General features: G+C 35.3%; 2 protein-coding genes and 1 long non-coding RNA gene across 8 annotated transcripts in view; 1 reads left to right on the top strand and 2 right to left on the bottom strand.

Moving 5' to 3' along the window:
• Positions 1-3,917, bottom strand: part of syne3 (spectrin repeat containing, nuclear envelope family member 3) — a 64,726-nt gene extending 60,809 nt beyond the window's left edge. Inside the window, exon 1 of the mRNA NM_001083014.2 lies at positions 3,825-3,917. The gene's annotated coding sequence lies outside the window, so the exon portion shown is untranslated. The remainder of the gene's footprint in view (positions 1-3,824) is intronic.
• Positions 3,537-4,991, top strand: LOC141378537 (uncharacterized). The gene is made up of 3 exons (XR_012393301.1): positions 3,537-3,683; positions 4,456-4,506; positions 4,936-4,991. It is a non-coding gene; the product is annotated as an uncharacterized lncRNA (long non-coding RNA).
• A 1,749-nt stretch (positions 4,992-6,740) lies between these two features.
• The window catches only part of gabrr2a (gamma-aminobutyric acid type A receptor subunit rho2a), a 68,405-nt gene continuing 56,477 nt past the window's right edge, over positions 6,741-18,668 (bottom strand). For 5 of the 6 annotated variants that reach the window (XM_073927501.1, XM_073927500.1, XM_017351674.4 and 2 more), the window contains exons 8-12: positions 18,047-18,129; positions 17,807-17,947; positions 14,439-14,591; positions 14,127-14,338; positions 6,741-10,832 (exon numbers count right to left, since the gene is read on the bottom strand). In XM_073927501.1, the coding sequence (XP_073783602.1) occupies positions 10,521-10,832; positions 14,127-14,338; positions 14,439-14,591; positions 17,807-17,947; positions 18,047-18,129 (901 nt within the window). In that variant the 3' untranslated portion in view covers positions 6,741-10,520. The remainder of the gene's footprint in view (positions 10,833-14,126; positions 14,339-14,438; positions 14,592-17,806; positions 17,948-18,046; positions 18,130-18,668) is intronic. The other variant, NM_001045376.1, reaches the window with a different exon arrangement.

The following is an 18,668-nucleotide window of genomic DNA, read 5'->3' as shown; positions in this document are numbered from 1 at the left end:
TTGTAGCAAACTGTAGTAATTATTGGGTTTGGCGGGTTTGTTCACAAATTGTGACATGAATCACTCCTCTGGTAGCTGGTATGAACCAAACACCTTCTGGTTGCAAGCCATTATTTGTAACCACTAAACCACTCCACCCTACAGCGCAATAGTTCCCCAAAACGCCTGTACATTGTCAATACTCCTAAACTTTTCTTAGGAGGCACTAAACACTATTCCTTAAGTGGCAAGAAACAAAACAAGAGACTCAATGAAAGGCAGAGCAAAATAAGCCCTTTTTTCATCTGTACAGAAGCGCCTTACAACGGATTTTACAAGGCATTTTCCTGCGTGACTCATATCTCCCACAGCATTCCCATAACCCTTTTCATATGAAAATACTCAAACAATAGATCTGTAAACCCTTAGTGCCACAGTTTCCCTCTGAGGGTCTTAAAGGTTATTCAGTGGGGATGTGAACAAAACATGCTAGTATGAAAATCTATATAAATATAATTTTTATTTTGTGTTTCTCTGGATTTATGATTTATTGGTGTGTTCCCACATGAAATAAAATACACTACAGTGCTTTTGAAATATACCATGTTAAGGTGAATTATGCTGTATATATCTACTTTCTATATTTATATTATTATAATAATGTTAAATTATTTAAAACTCTTTGTTATTGAATGCTACAGTGTGCTGTAGTACTAACTATAGAATACAAATGTAGTATGTTTCAGTTTTTACTACAGTAAACTGGGATGTATTGTAGTTTAATTTAATAGTTGTAGAAAATCTACAATAATGGGTGATTTGTTAGTTATTAGTATAGTGGATGTGTTATCAAAGCAACTATTGAAATACTCCAATAGATTTTTATTCCAGTACTTTACTACAATGCGATTTCAAAAACACCATAGTATTTACTATAGATTACTACTATAGTGTTTAAATGTGGGTTTGAGTAAAATATTTTTCTACTGAACTACTGAAACTACTGAAGATATTTCAGTCAAATTAAAAATTGTTAAAAATGTTTTCAAACATGTTTATTTTCACATTTAGACAACACAATACCATTGTTTTAATTTACATGCTATGAAAGCAATTGTGGGGTAAAAAGTGATTTTAAATTTTGACTTTCTCCTTAATAATATCATATCAGAAAAATATTCTTTGTAATAATAATAATAATAATAATAATAATAATAATAATCATATTTCCTTATATTTATATAATGCATTTCTGGACACCCAAATCACTACATTTTTGTGGGAATCTCTTCATCAGATGCCGGGGTTAACCCCCTCTTCTTTTTCGATGGGCACCCTGGGTATTTTAATGACCACAGAGGATTTAACGTCTCATTTGAAAGATGCCACTCACATAGCAGTATAGGGTCTCCATCAATATACTGGGGTATTAGGACCCAAAGAAACCGCAGGTTGAGCACCCCCGGCTAGCATCACTAACACCACTTCTGGCAACAACATAGCTTTCCCATGTGGTCTCCCATCCATGTACTGACAGGGTGGCGGGCGCAGCCCTGCTTATCTTTCAGTGGGCGATTATGTGAGAGTTGCAGAGAGCTAGCTGCCGGCTGAAATCATATTAGCAGCCAATGACTATCAAAGCACAACATTTTTCACTGTCAATTAAATAGTGCTAATGTTGTTTTGAAGTCAAATTTACTGTATATTTGATTTCAAACTGAATATTGAAAGTAGTGTGGTAAACAAAATAAATGGACTGAGTCAAAACAAAGTCTCTTTAAGGCAAGTCATTTCACTCGGCGGCCTTTTGGGCAGTATGCTTGTGCATTCTGTCTGAATAAGGGAAACATCAAATTTTCCAAAACTGCTTGCCAGACTTTTGATTGAATTCCATATTATGAATCACCAATAATTTAAACAACAACCGTGCATTTAGTTTCATTTATAAATGTACAAATCACACAAAATCTGCAGAAACACAGGTCTGGTCCAAGACCCTCCCCCGAAGTATTGTCAGTCTATATAGATCGATGATTGGCTCTTGTACTAGAAGGTGAGGCTTTATTAACCATATTGACAGTTAAACTTTTCACCATTTAAAAAGATGCCAGTGACATGTCTTGTGCATTTTGGTCACAAGTTGTCACTGTTCAAAACTAAACAAATGTGCAAAATAAATCCAAATTCACCTCTATAGAATAACTAGGGCTGGGTGGACAAACAGTTTAATATTGAATCATAAAAAAATGTATATCAATAACAATGATAAGCTCTGAACTTTTTTTTTACAGTATATTAATCTATGAGCCAATCACACAGCAGAAAAATGCAACAATGGGAATCTAGGATAGGCATGCGACGATAATCGTTTTCAAGGTATACCGTGGTTTGGAAAAGTCAAGGTTTTGAAACCGCCAACATTTTCTGATATACCGTTCCTAAGGTATGTGTAAGATTTTTTTTTACTCTTTTAGGACAACAGTATTTCCAGCGGGAAAAAAAAATGGCATTTTAAATTGTAAAGAAATCTGTGTTTTTGAAACTAATAAAAAGAGCAGACATGAATAATTCATTTTAATTATTTAGTCTGACATGTTTACTTTTCCAAAATGTTGAAATGTTTCTAAAATAAAATATATTGTGTTCAAAGGGAAAAACACATTTTAGTTTTTTTATCCAGGCAATTAAAACGAATACACAGTATTTTCAGTGATCACAATACAGTGAAACTGTGATATATTTACCCAAGGTTATTATACCGTCAGAATCATACACCGGCCCAAGCCTACTCTAGAAGTGTGTTAATATTAGAGATGTGCCGAATTTTCAGCCACTGAACATTTATCAGCTGAAAATATGTTATGCCATTGCCACTTAATGGACCCTCTATTTTTTGTGGCTTCAGTCATTGTTGGGGTACTCTTAAATCTGGAAGCATTATCAACTTATATGGAAATATATATTGTGTTATAGCTACGTAAAAAAAACATATGCTGTATAAGTTGGCGGTTCATTCCGCTGTGGCGACCCCAGATTAATAAAGAGACTAAGCTGAAAAGAAAATGAATGAATATATTATTATCATTCAATATCAACCAGGCCTGAGAATAACCCTGATTTTCAATCATAACAAATGAAAGCATTTCTTAATCTGACCAACTGCCATTTTCTGAAGGAGAAAATGCTCTAAAGGACAAAATGTTAATTTGAAATTTTATATCACAACTTTATATAATAATACAGCAATATTAACAGTTTACTCTAACATAACTCCTTAATTCAGAGACACAGAGAATTTTAACAGGTGTTTTCCTAGCGGTGTGTTCTGAATGTATGTCTGTTCAGTTTAATAACATACACTGCATACAGCTCACAAGTAACGTCAACTAAATGGAAATACACTAAACTTACAGTCTAATACAAGGCTTAAACATTGTTTTACATTAGACTACAACACGCTAACCCATTTAAAATGACACCATTAGTCCACATTGAACACTGTTATAAACATAAACACCGATAATCGTAGCGACTCCCAACCAAAACAACTCCACGCCCTCTTTTACGATAATACACTGATTTGCATAACATGGAGCAGTTGGTGGAGGTCTGATACAACATAAATGCAACCTTAAAGTCACGTCTAATTCAGTCTGACAACAATTTATAGAGGATTACAGCCTCGACCGAAGCATGCGGACACAGTTAAGTGCATTAAATGGCATCGCGTTGCACTTTATAAGCTGTAAACTTTGTGCTCAGAAAGTACCAGCACAGCAATGCAGCTATTCCGACATGACTGCGTTTACAGGAGCCAAAACAATCGATAAAGTACTCGTACTTACGGATATGTGCGCATCTGATACGAGTATTTAGGATAGGAAACGACCTCAAGTTGCTCTTCGGGCTGTAAAGTTACAGTGATCCGTCAGGAAGTCAATGCAGGCCTGTCAGTTGCTTCTCGGGCTGCTCGAGGAGGAGAGATCGGCCACAGGCAGAAGCAGCTCATCCGCCGAGCAACCGATGAGCAAACGTCACTGAGCGCGCGCGCCAAAACTATTTAAAAATAACGCGGGATTTTTTCAGATTTTATTTTCTTATTTTTGTGGGTTTTAAGTTGTTAATTGAAAAAAACGTGCATTTACAAAAAAACTAAATGTACTCAAGTAAACTTATCTTGTTAGCAAAATTTCAGATGTAGTAATGTGAAAAAGCATCGTTTTTATACACTTTAGGGGAATATCCATGAAGGTTGTTGATGATTGAAATATTTCATACTATACTAATATATAATATTAATATATAATATATCAATATAATATAGCCTAGGGGAGAGCAGGGTAAGTTGGCACACTTTATATACTTTCTAACTTTTACTGAGCATCACAATGTAATAAATGTCATCCCAAATGAAAGAAGGAACTCTTGGGCACATATTTTGCATTTATTACATTTTCATATCTTTTCTCATTACAGAGCTGTAGACTGTTGGGAATGTGCACTTGTGACAATTTGCCCCATCGGCAGGTAAGTTGTTACACAGGTGTGTCCAAACTCTGTCCTGGAGGGCCGGTGTCCTGCAGATTTTAGCTCCATCTTGCCTCAACACACCTGCAAGGATGATTGTAGAAAGCCGTTATAGCTTGATTAGCTAGCCCAGGTGTGTCTGATTGGTGTTGGAGCTAAACTTTGCAGGACTCTGGCCATCCAGGACCGAGTTTGGAAATGCCTGCTAATAACAACAAAACTAATTGTGATCATTGATTTTAATTGTTAAATTCAAAACAAAACTTGAAATATGAACAATCATGCCTAGAGGATTTTGAAAAAAAAAATTGCAATAAATACACATTACATCAGCGACGCAGTGGCACAGTAGTGCTGTCACCTCACGGCAAGCAATTCGCTGTGTTGAGCCTCGGCTGGGTCAGTTGGCATTTCTGTGTGTTCGTGTAGGTTTCCTCCGGATGCTCCGGTTTCCCCCACAGTCCAAAGACGTACGGTTGAATTGGGTAGGCTAAAATTGTCTGTAGTGTATGTGTGTGAATGAGTGTGTATGGATGCTTCCTAGAGATGGGTTGCAGCTAGAAGGGCATCCGCTGCGTAAAACATGTGCTGGATAAGTTGGCGGTTTATTCCGCTGTGGCGACCCCAGATTAATAAAGAAAATGAATGAATGACACATTGAATCAAAACATATTAACTGGCCAGACAACTTTACTTTGAGTTTTAAACTCAACTGTCTGTTTAACCTTTAAACAAATTGGGACCTGGGACCTGGCAGGGCAGAGTTGGTGCTAGGGCCTGGCAGGGCAGGGTTCTTCTAAATAGGGTGATCTGAAACTCGGTTTCCAGAAATAATTTCTGTTGTAAGGTTGAAACCCAGCAACCCTAAAGTCAGCCTGAATGTTCAGGGGGGATTGCGGAGGATGAGCAATTGCCACAATCTCAAATACTTTCCTACTGTAATTTCAGCCTTTCCTTCCTTAAGTCACATGTGACGACTTGCCCCAAAGTCAATGAGACAACTTGCCCAAACTGACATTTGTGCTAATGTTTACTAAATGTCAAGGTTAGCTCAATGTAGCATGTCAGCAAACGTATTAAAATACATGTTACAATACTGTCTCATCTATTTTGTGCAAAGTAATAATTTTTCACATCGATACCTAACAATGTTGTACTGAATAAAAATTATAGTGATTTGTTTTTACTTTTTAGGTAAAAAAAAAATAAGTGTTAACCTAATCTTGAACACATGAGAACACTATGAGAGGAGTCACAAAGTGGTATTTGATTTTTAAGATACTGTAGCACATCTAGTGTTAAAGATATTAACAGTGTGACAACTTAACCGTGTGACAACTTTCCCCTGCTCTCCTCTACTATTCATTTGTTAACATTCTCTACAAAATGTTTGCTTTAAATATGCAAATCAGCCATTATTTAAATATGAATTCATACATTCATGAATATGCACACATTTGTATACAATTCTAGCATAAAAATCTGAACACTGGATGAAGTCAGATTGAATTTTTTTTTACTTTTTTTGACATATCAAAAGATTTATTTATTTATAATTATTATTATTTTTACAACAGGGGATTTTGGAAATCTGTTTTTAACATGTTTTTTTTATTACACAAATTAAGTACGAACGTCTCTGTAAATCCCTTAAAATACAGATATGAACAAAACATATTTAGATTTTTCTTATTTTGAGAAAACAGCCTTTAAATATATGTAACTGAAATCTAGACACAAACTGAAAAAGAAAAACTTAAACAGTGTGTTATGAGCATTTCATATAATGGGCCTCTTGAAAGTGAAGAAAATAATCTATAATATCCAATCAACCATTTTAAAGCCTTGGCCTCCCATCAGGACTTTCCACAGAGTTATTCTATAGTGCTTTTTGATTTACGAATGAAATAAGGTTTGGGGAGAACACTAGAATAATACATGAAAGTCTAAATCCAAAGGGAACACATGGTGAATTAGCCTTCTAGGTTGGCCTAAATATTGACGTCACAGCTTTACAGCTTAAAAAAAAACTATTAATCTCACCAAAGCTTTTTCGACCTTGTTGAAGTGAATAGAAATAGACAGAACAGAAAAGAGACATTCAGGATGAAGCCTGACTTTTAATATTACCTGCTCTAAGAAACATGGTGTTGACTAAAAGCAGGGACTCAGCTGGAAAAATCTCATAGAAGACATCCTGTATTTTAAAAATGAAATTCTGCCTTCTGTCAGGATAAAGAAGTGATGATTTTTTTATTGAGTTTTAATCTTCGGACAGATGATTTCAAGGGTACTAGGTGAAAATGTAATGCAACATAACTAGCAATAGCCTTCACCTGTATGCATGTGTACTGCATATATATATAGTAAAGCCAGAAATTATTCATACCCCAAAAGCAAATTCTGCCTTTATGTTTCTTTTATTCAACCATCAAGTTTGTTTCTGTCAGCAAATGACACCGGCTTTTTAAAAAAAATAATAGGATGATGTACAAAATTCATCATTGTAGAAAAAAAATTTTTAACCTTTGAACAAAAACTGACATGTCTAAAAGTATTTATACCCCTCTCAATAATCAGTAGAAAACCCTTTATTGGCTATTACAGCAATCAAACACTTCATATAATTGCTCAGCTGCTTTTCACATGTCTCCACTGGTATTTTTACCCATTCATCTTTGGCGATGAGCTCCAACTCTTTCAGGTTGTAAGGTTTACTAGCGATAACCCTGATCTTTAGCTCTACAAATTCTCAATTGGATTTAGGTCAGGACTTTGGCTGGGCCACTGCAAAAAGTTAATGTTTTTGTGTCCTAATCATTTCTTCACCACTTTTGCTGTGTGTTTTGGGTCGTTGTCTTGCTGAAATGTCCACTGATGCCCAATGCCAAGTTTCTCTGCAGGCGGCCTGTTGTTGAGATGAATAATTGTTGTTGTATGAATAATTTCAGGCTTATATATTTATATATCTATATATATGAAACAAACATGTTTAATTACACTGCACCTGTTTTTTGAAACATAAATTACATTCTTTTCAACCATTACAGAAACATATGGAGTGAAACTGACTTCATAGATGATCTGGATATAAACATGACCTTCAAGCACATATAGAGTTCACAGTATTTTCATTTACAGTAACAGTATTTTTTATGTTGCAGGAATGCATCAAATTAACCACCACCTTCAGTGTTTAACGTTGCACATAAGGCAGTTTCAAGCTGTCTAACTGACTAACTTTCAGCCTGCTGCACTGATCGCCTACATAAACAAGTTTTGTAAGGTCTCGTAGCAAGTTCGGGTTGGAACTGATAAAAAAAAGAAAAAAAAGTATAATCAATAAAATTAACATTCATGCAGATGAGCCACAAGATGAGAAATAAAATGAGAAATAAAGTGGTATCAAATTCACACACACACACACACACACACACACACACACACACGCACGCACGCACACACGCACGCACACACACACACACACACACACACACACACACACACAAACACACACACACACAAATTAAACTGAAAGGAGATTATTTCGTGTTTCCAGTATTTAATTATAATAAGTTAACATAAACGATTAAATTAGCGTAAACAAACTGCCTCACCTAAATGAAATAAAGCTGGACATTGTGCATATAAGCAAATAAACAGATGTAAAGGTGCACTAAGTAATTGTTTGTGTATGCTGTGGCTTTATACTGATGTATATTGATTTGTTATTTGACATATACATTAGGAGACCACTTGATTCTGAAAACTATACTGACTGTTTATTTAAATGAAAATAGTGTAATTTTAATCATTCTTTTTTCGCATAAAATAACAAAAAACAATCATACTAAGACACACTAGCAGTTTTACCAGTGTTTTAACTTTAAAGGTGCAGTAGGTGATCTGCCTAAATGCTATACATTAGCATAATATCTTTGAAAATACAGTAACTCCCCTGCCTCACTTCAGTCAAAGAGCTTACAATGACCAAGAGGCGACACTCCATTGCAACATCAGCGCCCAGCAACAGCCCCTGATTCCGCCATTTTAGAGTAAAAGCGATCGGCTGTCCATTGGATCTTATTGCTGTCGTGATGAGGAGCAGCTGCTTTGTTTTCTTATCTTTTTATTTGAAAGGCGCATTAAAGCTAAGATACAATCTGAAAGATGACAATACAACACTTACCATAACAGTCATCAGCACTTTTAATAGTTTATTTAACAGACTTATAATATGCTGTTGTTCTATTGGTGTTTTCATTGCAAAATGGCCGCCGCGCCGTCTAGTGTCTGTTTCCTAAATTGCACTAGAGTGTGGCCTCTTGGTGATTCTATGCTCTTTGCCTCAGTAAAGCAGGCTAGGTGGAATAGCGCTATTTACTTGTGTTTTGTGGTTAAACTAAATAAAATCTACATTATCAATGCTGTAAAAGGTCCCTTATGAAGCTGAAAATAGTAACATCAATCGTTCACCTGATGATTTCAGTGGCTGAACAACACTTCTGTGCATATAACCCATTCATAAACAACACTGTCTACATCAGCTTGCGGGACTAAAATAGTTTTAAAACATAACATTACCTGTCTGAAAGAAGTACTTCAGCCATGGTGTCATCCTTCCTCCAGCGTGCAAAAGTAACTAAAATATTGATTCAGGATTTTAAAAGATTTGATTCAGCATTTGTTTTTACCGCTGTCACTCTTTCTCTCTCGTACTGTATGCACATGTCATGAACGTGGTACATGTGCACGTGCAAATGGCGGATCTTTGACAGACAGTTTGGGCTACTTATCAGAATTATGGGAATTATCGGCCTGACAAATTTTAATTGGATGAACATTTTTTTAATTTTATGCTTTACCCATAATATAAAAACACACATAAATACAATCATGTCATTTACTTTAATCATTACTATTGGAATGTTAAGAGACTTTCAACAAGGACAACATAAAATGTTTCTGAAGACAATCAACTACTGCACCTTTAAGATGAGTTAAAAATGTATGTTTGGTGGAATAACTTTGATTTTTGATGTTGATTTTTGCAACAAAAAAATTAAAACACTTGTAATTCTGACTGTAATTTCCTAAAAAAAAAAAAAAAAAAAAGAACTAAACATGGAAATATTTTCATTTGAAATTTGGGAGAAATGTTCTCACGCCTTCATAGAATAAAACAAATATTAATATTTTAGATAAATATTAAAGTAAATGCAGAAAACTGAGAATTTTCATGTTGTCTCTTAATTTATTTCTATAGCTGTATACACATTGTGGAACTTTGTAACATCTATTGCAGTGTTTCTCAACTCTGAGGACCACCAGCACTGCATGTTTTGGATGTCTCCTTTATCCGTCACACCCATTACAGGTCTTTCAGTCTCTGCTGATGAGCTCATGATCTGAATCAGGTGTGTTTGTGAAGTAAACATGAAAAATGTGCAGTGCTGGTGGTCCTCCAGGAACGTGGTTGAGAAATACTGATCTATAGCATTTGGTTTGAAGGTAAACTGTATGTTATTTGAACAATAAATATAAGTTTATAAATAAATATATAAAAATTTTACCCATTTTAAAGATATGACTGGATATCACAAGCAATATTATTTTTTGTTTAATTATTAATTATAAAACAGTAAAATTAAGAAATAAATTAATTAGTACACCTTCAAGAGACGCTAACACCAGATTTTCTTATGCCTACTATATCTTGAACACTCCAATGACACAAACGAGAGTCAAAAACACATAACCTCGTACAAAAGTCTGATAAGTGTTTTTTTTTTTTTTACAGTTCGTTTGTCATAAACCCCAGAAGGCCTATACAAAACTCATCCAACTGTCTTTCTCCTTCCACTTCAAGTCTTTTTTAAAAATTTTTTTGCGTATGACAAGCGAAAAAGATAAGCACAGTTTGGTATCGAACGAGCCTGATGTGCGTCAAAAAAATGAAGAAAAAGTCAGCCGGATGGTCACAAATCCTCCAATAGAGTGCAAGATGAGAACGATCAGCAGTACACCGACCAGTAAATAAGGTTGAAAATTATATAAGCTCCGGGAAAGATCATTCTGGAGTATTTATCAATGGCGTGTGTGTTCTGCATGATGCGTAAGGCGCGGATGCCCTTCTTCTTGGTGTTGGTGGACTCACTGCTCACGGACAAGTGGACCACCATATGCTCCTGTTTCTCCGGTACTACCTCTTCGTGTACCATCGGAGCCTCTGTGTAACCAGCCAGACTGTTGGTGTCGGCCTCGCTGTAGGTCCCATCCAACATCATGGTCCTGGTGTGGGACATACCGCAGGTGCAGGGCAGAGACTGGAGAAATGAGGAGAAATTGTTAGTGTGGGCCAAAATATTGCATTAATTCAATTAGATGTAATAGGGAATTACATCCAGGAATAGAGAGAAGAGGGTGTTCAGATGCAAATTTGTTTCTATCAAAGGTTCAAGACACCCTCTTGATCAGTTAAGACAACGTTAGCACCTGTCAGCTTTAATTGTGGGGGGAAACTGGATCATTTTGAGATTTTGTCAGCTAATTTCATCTTTTGAGTTTAAAATCATTTTTGGTGTAGGATCAAAATCGATGACGTAGCACTCGTTTGCCTGTACAAAGATGACTTGTCAGTCTCTTATTATTATTCATAGCTGAGTTTTTTTATCCTATGAGAGGACGCTGCTTCTTAATTATTCAGACCTACCAAGCTGTGATACCTCATCCACGCATGGCAAGCAGTATTTAGCCATTCATGATTGGCTGTATGTGTTTGTTTCCATGATTCACATGGTTTGTAGCATGGCTTTCCCTGCGATGCTGTAAGGGCCGATACAGCAAAGCTTTTGGTTTGCAGCAAGCATTTTTGTCTGGAAAGCTGTACGAGAATTGGAGAATGGCGAACTTTGTCTTTTATCAGTCGAGTTTGTTACTATTCAGACACATTGCCTATCTCTGCTGCTGTGTTCGCTTATTTTTAAAATCCTCCAGATTACAGGCAGAGCTATTGGTTGGAATAAACAGGGTAAGAGACCTGCTGCACTGCTATCCACTGTGTCTGCATTCAGACCTGGGGATTGAGGAGGAGAGAATTCCTCTTCATATATCAGAATCAGAAAGAGCTATATTGCCAGGTACGTTTACACATACGAGGAACTTGTTTTTGTGACAGATCTTCTACAGTGCAACAGAATTACAGAGACAGGACAAAAAAACAGATAATAAATATATACTTCAAAATTAGAAGTAAGTGATGAAAGCAAATATACAAATTAACAAGTGCATGTGCAGGTATATTACTATATACAACGTTGTATGTGTAGCTATTATGCGCTAATTTGCATGTAAAGTGTGTTGTTAAATAAGTGTATATGTGTATAAAAATTGTATAGCAAGTACTGTAGTGATGTTGGTTCCACAATTATTATCATCAAGTGTTCATGAGATGGATTGCCTGAGGGAAGAAACTGTTTCTGTGTTGGGCTGTTCTATTGCGCAGTGCTCTGTAGTGTCGACTAGAATGTAAAAGCTCAAAGAGGCAGTGTGCTGGGTGTGAGCAGTCCAGAGTGATTTTGGCAACCCTCCTGCTCGCTCTGGATAAGTACAGTTCAGAGTAGAGAGGATTGTACCAATGATTCGCTCAGCAGTCCGAACTATTCGACATAGTCTTCGGAGGTCGGATTTGGTAGCTGAGCTAAACCAGACAGTTATTGCCGTGCAGATGACTGATTCAATGTAGCGTTTATATAAACATGATTATCTTTAAAATCATATAACAAATTGTATTTATGTGTATATGAAATTACGAAAAAAAAATGTAGAAGGACATTTGTTAACTTACTGTATATTTCTTTGCATTTTAACATTGTAAACTATAAAATCATGCGTCTCCTCATGGTTTGTTTCATTTTGTGAGCCAACTGATAGTTGTTTGCTTCCCCTTTTTTTCCCTTGCTCTGCTGGCCAAATCTACTACTCCCTCTGCTCGCAGCGGCCCCATGCCCACTATGAAGCATTTTTCGAAAAAATAGACTTGAGGTAGACTTGAACTGAAAGAGGGAGGTCTCATGACCTTTTAAAATACAAAGTGGATCTAGAGTGCTGCTAGGAAAATTTAAAATCCAAATCAAAATAATAAGTCTAAGGTAAAAAAGTAAAAAATATACTTTGTTATCATGGCTATTATTTAAAAAAAACAACACTCATGTACAATTATAATTCTCATTAAAAGCTTAATTTTTCTTAATTGTTTTGTTTTTATACATATATTGTGATGTTTCGTTATTTAAAAAAATGCATGTCAATGTGGTTACAGGTATAGAATTTGTTTAGTCCAGATGCGTTTAATTTCGGGGTGAACTATCCCTTTTAAAACAGGTATAATATAATCTATGTACAGCATGAGGTTATTAATCTATAGTACAGCCTTCTGTTTAAGCCCTTAGCTCATATTAAAAAAGATCTGTGAATGATAATAAATACTAGATATACTCATTATGCTACACATTTAAATAAGCTACCTTTATAATTATCTATTCTGTTTTTCATTCGATGGATATTTATGTCATTCATTCATTCATTTTCTTTTCGGCTTAGTCCCTTTATTATTCTGGGGTCACCACAGCAGAATGAACCGCCAACTTATCCAGCACATTTTTACGCAGCGGATGCCCTTTCAGCCGCAACCCATCTCTGGGAAAGATATTTATGTCATCCACAACAATAGTTTGTTTATTTGTCTTCTTTTTAGATTTTCTGCATGTATTGAAACACATCTAATAGTATACACTACAACCAGGGATGAGCCTGGAGAAATATCCTCACAGAATGTTGGAATTACAGTAACAAGAGTTAGGATTTTTATATGCAACATGGGATTTTAACTTTCTATTTACAGTTTCATAATGAGGTCGCGTCAGAAATGCCATTAGGTTCTGACAACAAAGAAGCAAATTTTAGTCGGAAAGCATTGAATAATGCATCATGCTGCTATTCTTATTTAAAAAAAGAGCATTATGCATTATGCTAGTATTCAAATTCTAATTCCAAACATAGCTTGTGGCTTTTGTTTTTCTGTAATACATAGAATGTTCTCTATAATGTAAACAGCATGTGAATTGTCTGTAGCCGTATTACTGCAGGAAACAAAGCATTTCATTTTCTGTTTGTCTCAGTCCTTTTACTTTACTTGTTAGGTCTTAAAATCTGTTTCTATGCTGTTAAAAAATTGGTTAATACAGTACATTTGGCCCAAAACTTATTATTTCAGTTTAAATTCAATATGTTGCCTGTCATGTCTTTGTAACTGTTTATAAAATTGACTGAAAATTGTTTCCAGACCATTTGATTAACATGGAAAAAGCAAATACATTTACAAACAAATAAACATTTATTTTTTGGGAGATTAAATTAAATAAGCAAATGTAGTAAATCTGACAATATTTTATGATAATGTAACTTTAGGTATTATTATTTGGTCCAAGTTAGAAAAGACAGACTGTAGGTTTTTAGCACATACAGTCGCTCCTTTTAGGCTGTATTTTTATTTTTTGGGTGAACTATCCCTTTTAAAAAGCACATAAACAATGGAAAGTGCATATTCTTATGTGGTTTACCTGCTCTCTAACAGCTCGATCTCGAAGTTTGCGCTCTCTCCTCTCCTGGACCGTGGTCAGATAGTTGACCGCTGCATACTCCAGAACAGAGAGGAACACAAACACGAAACTGACCCACAGGTAAATGTCCACAGCTTTGATGTAGGAGACTCTGGGCATGGAGGCGTTCACTCCAGTGATGATGGTGGACATGGTGAGCACGGTGGTGATGCCTGAATGACATCAGCACATCATGTTAAAAATCTGCAGGTGCCTGAAACCACACTGCATCCGTCAGCCTGAGGCCAAAAGAGCCATCTGTGATAATCTTACCTAATGAAACTCTTGCTGGAACGGCTCTGCGATCAATCCAGAACGACACCCATGACAGCATCACCATCAGCGTGGCGGGAAAATAAGTCTGCAGCAGGAAGAAGAAGATGTGCCGGCGAAGTGTGAAGTTTATATACAGGCGGTTGTACCATCCTGAAGAAAAAACGAGATTCAAGAGTCAAATGTTATCACTAGTGACTTGAGCCAGATTTAAGCATGCATTTTATTGGATTAAATATTAAGATACCAAACTAGCTGCATTTATTTGATCAAAAATATAGTAAACAACAGTAATTTTACACATACAGGAAATATGAATTATGTCATTAAACTCTCACCATTAATTGAAATGTTTTTTTGCTAACTAGTCTCATGTTTTTTGTTTAATGTCAAAAAATAAAATGAAATAAAATTATATTATGTTAGTTTTTCCTCAGCGACATTCTTGCTGTGAGGTGATCGTGCTACCCACTGTGCCCCTGTGATGCCCTATCTTTAGACAACTATAATTCATTCATTCATTCATTTTCTAGTCGGCTTAGTCCCTTTTTTAATGCGGGGTCGCCACAGCGGAATGAACCGCCAACCTATCCTGCACATTTTTTACGCAGCGGATGCCCTTCCAGCCGCAACTCAACTTTGGGAAACTTCCACACCCACATTCACACATACACTCATACACTACGGACAATTTAGCCTACCAAATTCACCTGAACTGCATATCTTTGGACTGTGGGGGAAACCGGAGCACCCGGAGGAAACACACGTGAATGCAGGGAGAACATGCAAACTCCACACAGAAATGCCAACTGAGCCTAGGATCGAACCAGCGACCCAGCAACCTTTTTGCTGTGAGGCGCCGACAACTATAATAACTATGATTATTAATACAGTTTTTCCCAGTGGCTTTGGTGCATTTCTCACAACACTATTTAAATTTGCACAACAGTTAAAGCATTTCTCAAAACAACCAGTCATTTGTGCACATCCTAGAAGCAGTTTCTCATTCCTTCCAACAAATTGCGAATGCTTTTGAAGATACATCAATTGCTTTCATACAACTCTCTGCTGTTATAAAACATTATCATCTGTTTATGTCATGTCAGTCAAAATTAACTAAACTTGAATGCTGATTAGCCATTCCATTTAAAACTAATAGTCCTCATTTCATTACTTGAGTCATTACATACAAAAATGTTAAACTAGTTGTCAAAATCTGTCAAGCTAAATTTATAACAAATTTTAAATCTTTTTCTTTGCTGAAAATGTCTTCTAAATCAAACAATTTCATGAATGATTTACAGACCTGTGTATGTTGTAGGTTCAGTTCCAATATGTACTGCAATATTGTTTACAGTTCTGCACAGCTCTACCCAAAGTGAGTTTCTGTTTGTTGTAAATAAGGGTGTATTTATTCTTTAGCACAATGCTGTGAATAAATTAGAATTGCAAAGAGCAAATGCAGTAAAAATGTGAAACACATATTCAGAGTCTTGTACTCAGATACCTCACTAAATGCAGTGATGTCTAACTTTACTGTAGTTTTCAAATGGCTGTGGAAATAGTACAGAGTGCTGTCTTTGAGGAAGTGTCACCAAAATCTGACTTTTTTGCATTGGAAAACATGTAGAGTAAACTGTCCTAATGAAAACAGGACAAAGCCATTTGACTATCTTGTTCATAAACAATGGTGTCAGGACTTTTCATCTTGATGACACTGACACTTTCATTGACATCAATACTTGCTTTTGAGGAATGAGCTCTCTTTGTGCAAATGTAAAACGTGTTGTGAGAAATGCACTAAAGCCACTGAGGAAACTGTAAATTAAATTAAACTTTTGCCTTTGGACAGGTAGAATATGGTCACTTACAAAATAGGCTTTGCCAAGTACACACAAAAGACTGCATTTCATTGATTAATACTCCAATCTTTATATCTTCATGAAATTTGGCATGCAGATAGACAGATACTGTAGATAGATAGATAGATAGATAGATAGATAGATAGATAGATAGATAGATAGATAGATAGATAGATAGATAGATAGATAGATAGATAGATAGATAGATGATAGATAGATAGATAGATAGATAGATAGATAGATAGATAGATAGATAGATAGATAGACAGATAGACAGATAGATAGATAGATAGATAGATAGATAGATAGATAGATAGATAGACGGACGGACGGACGGACGGACGGACGGACGGATGGACGGACGGACGGATAGACGGAAAGCTTGCAAAATATGAATGACATCTGCTTATAGGTGGCAATTGACTATAACTGACTAAAATAATATATTCCACCATGGATAAATGTAGTTACAGATTTCCTAATTGATAAATGGGCATATGGCCTTAAAATGCTTGAATCCAACTAATGATCACTTGTGGTTTTATTTATTATTATTTTTAAATAATTTATTTATTATTGGGATAACAAAATCTAATTTTTGGCTGCTATCATTGCAGTCTTGTGTGTAATGCTGATTTACTGCTCAAAATACGTCTCATAATATTAATGTCCAAAACATTTGTGGTAAATCATGATGCATTTGAATTTTCTGATGAACGTTTGGATTTTCTATATAATTTAATATAATTTACCATTTCTAAATACATTAAAAACTCAAATCTTTTGAATGAAAAACAGCACAAGCAGACTTTTCAAGATAGGTATTTCCTAAAGAATGTTTATTTTGTAAATTATACAAATATTCATACATTATACATTTTAACACATTTAAACTGTCAAAAATGCTAAATATTTTGAGAAAAGCATGGTTCATTTGGATCTTCTGATGGATAGAAAAGGCAAAAACACAGCAACTTAAATATTTTGTATTTAACTTATACTTCCAAAACAAGTAATTTTTAATAATTGATTTATTTTATCTGTAGACTATTGAAAACAAAAATAGCTTAAAGGGGCTAATAATTTTGACCTTAAAATGGTTTTAAAAAATGTAAAACTCCTTTTATTCTAATAATTCAGGGTTCAACTAATATATATATATATATATATATATATATATATATATATATATATATATATATATATATATATATATATATATATATATATATATATATATATATATAAACATAAAGGTTTCAATTATAAAACCCAATCTAAAAAACAGATGCAACAATTTCTTAAACTTCACTGTAAATCTGCCTTAAAGAAGCTAAATAATTTGTGAGCAATGCGCTGGCATCATTTGCTTGAGGTTTTCACTTGCTTTGATATTTAATGTAATAACATTCAAACACTTTTAACTGTGACTCGGGTGTCCAAATCAGTCTTGGGGCCACAGTGCACATTTGAAAGAAATCAACTTGACAAATAATCCCCCGATACCTGTGCTGCTGTAGAAAGCCAGCCGAGAGGTAGTGTGAAACTTCTGTATGAGGAACTGAGACAGAGAGATTTTCTCATCTATACTCAAAGACTCATCTCCATTTTTCCAGTACAGCATCAGATCCTCATCCGTGTAGGCGTCTAGAAAAGAAGCATCCAATTCAAGAAAAACTAACTTGGCAGAGTGGATTGAACATGTGCCGACACTAAAAATAACACAAATTAGTGATTCACACTCACAGCTCTCCAACTCCAAAGAGCAGGTCTGTGAATCCAGGGGGAAGCGGCTGAAGTCCATGTTGCAGGCGGCTGTAACTGTGACCCTAGGCACAACAACCACGTGAAACACAGTTGAAAAATACAGAAAGCCACACATCTTTAGATTTCATCATATTTCTTACAGTTTGCTGAAATATATGGAATTTTCGTATGCCGTTTCAAAGGAATTGGAATCTGTATTGATAATGAAAATTCTGCCATCGTTTGCTCACCCTCATGCTCAAACCTTTTCATAACCTCCCATGATAGATTGGTGTTTAAATGAACAATTAATTAATCAACTAACTTAAAGAGACGGTTCACCCAAAACAGAGATTGTTTACTACCTCTCAAGTTTTTTCAAACCTTAATGAGTTTCTTTCCTCTGTTGAACACAAAATAAGATATTTTTTATAAACCCTCCAAACCTGTAACCATTGACTTCAATAGGAGGAAAAGCAAATACTATGGAAGTCAATGGTTGCAGGTTTCCAACATTTTTCAAAAAATCTTCTTTTATTTTCAACTAAAAAAAGAAAGTTAAACAGGTTTGGAACAAGAGAAAGGTGAGTAAATGATGACAGAATTTATATTTTAGTGTGAA

Source organism: Danio rerio, chromosome 17 (assembly GCF_049306965.1).
Source record: "Danio rerio strain Tuebingen ecotype United States chromosome 17, GRCz12tu, whole genome shotgun sequence".
NCBI lineage: Eukaryota > Metazoa > Chordata > Actinopteri > Cypriniformes > Danionidae > Danio > Danio rerio.
This window is presented reverse-complemented; position numbering and strand designations above follow the sequence as displayed.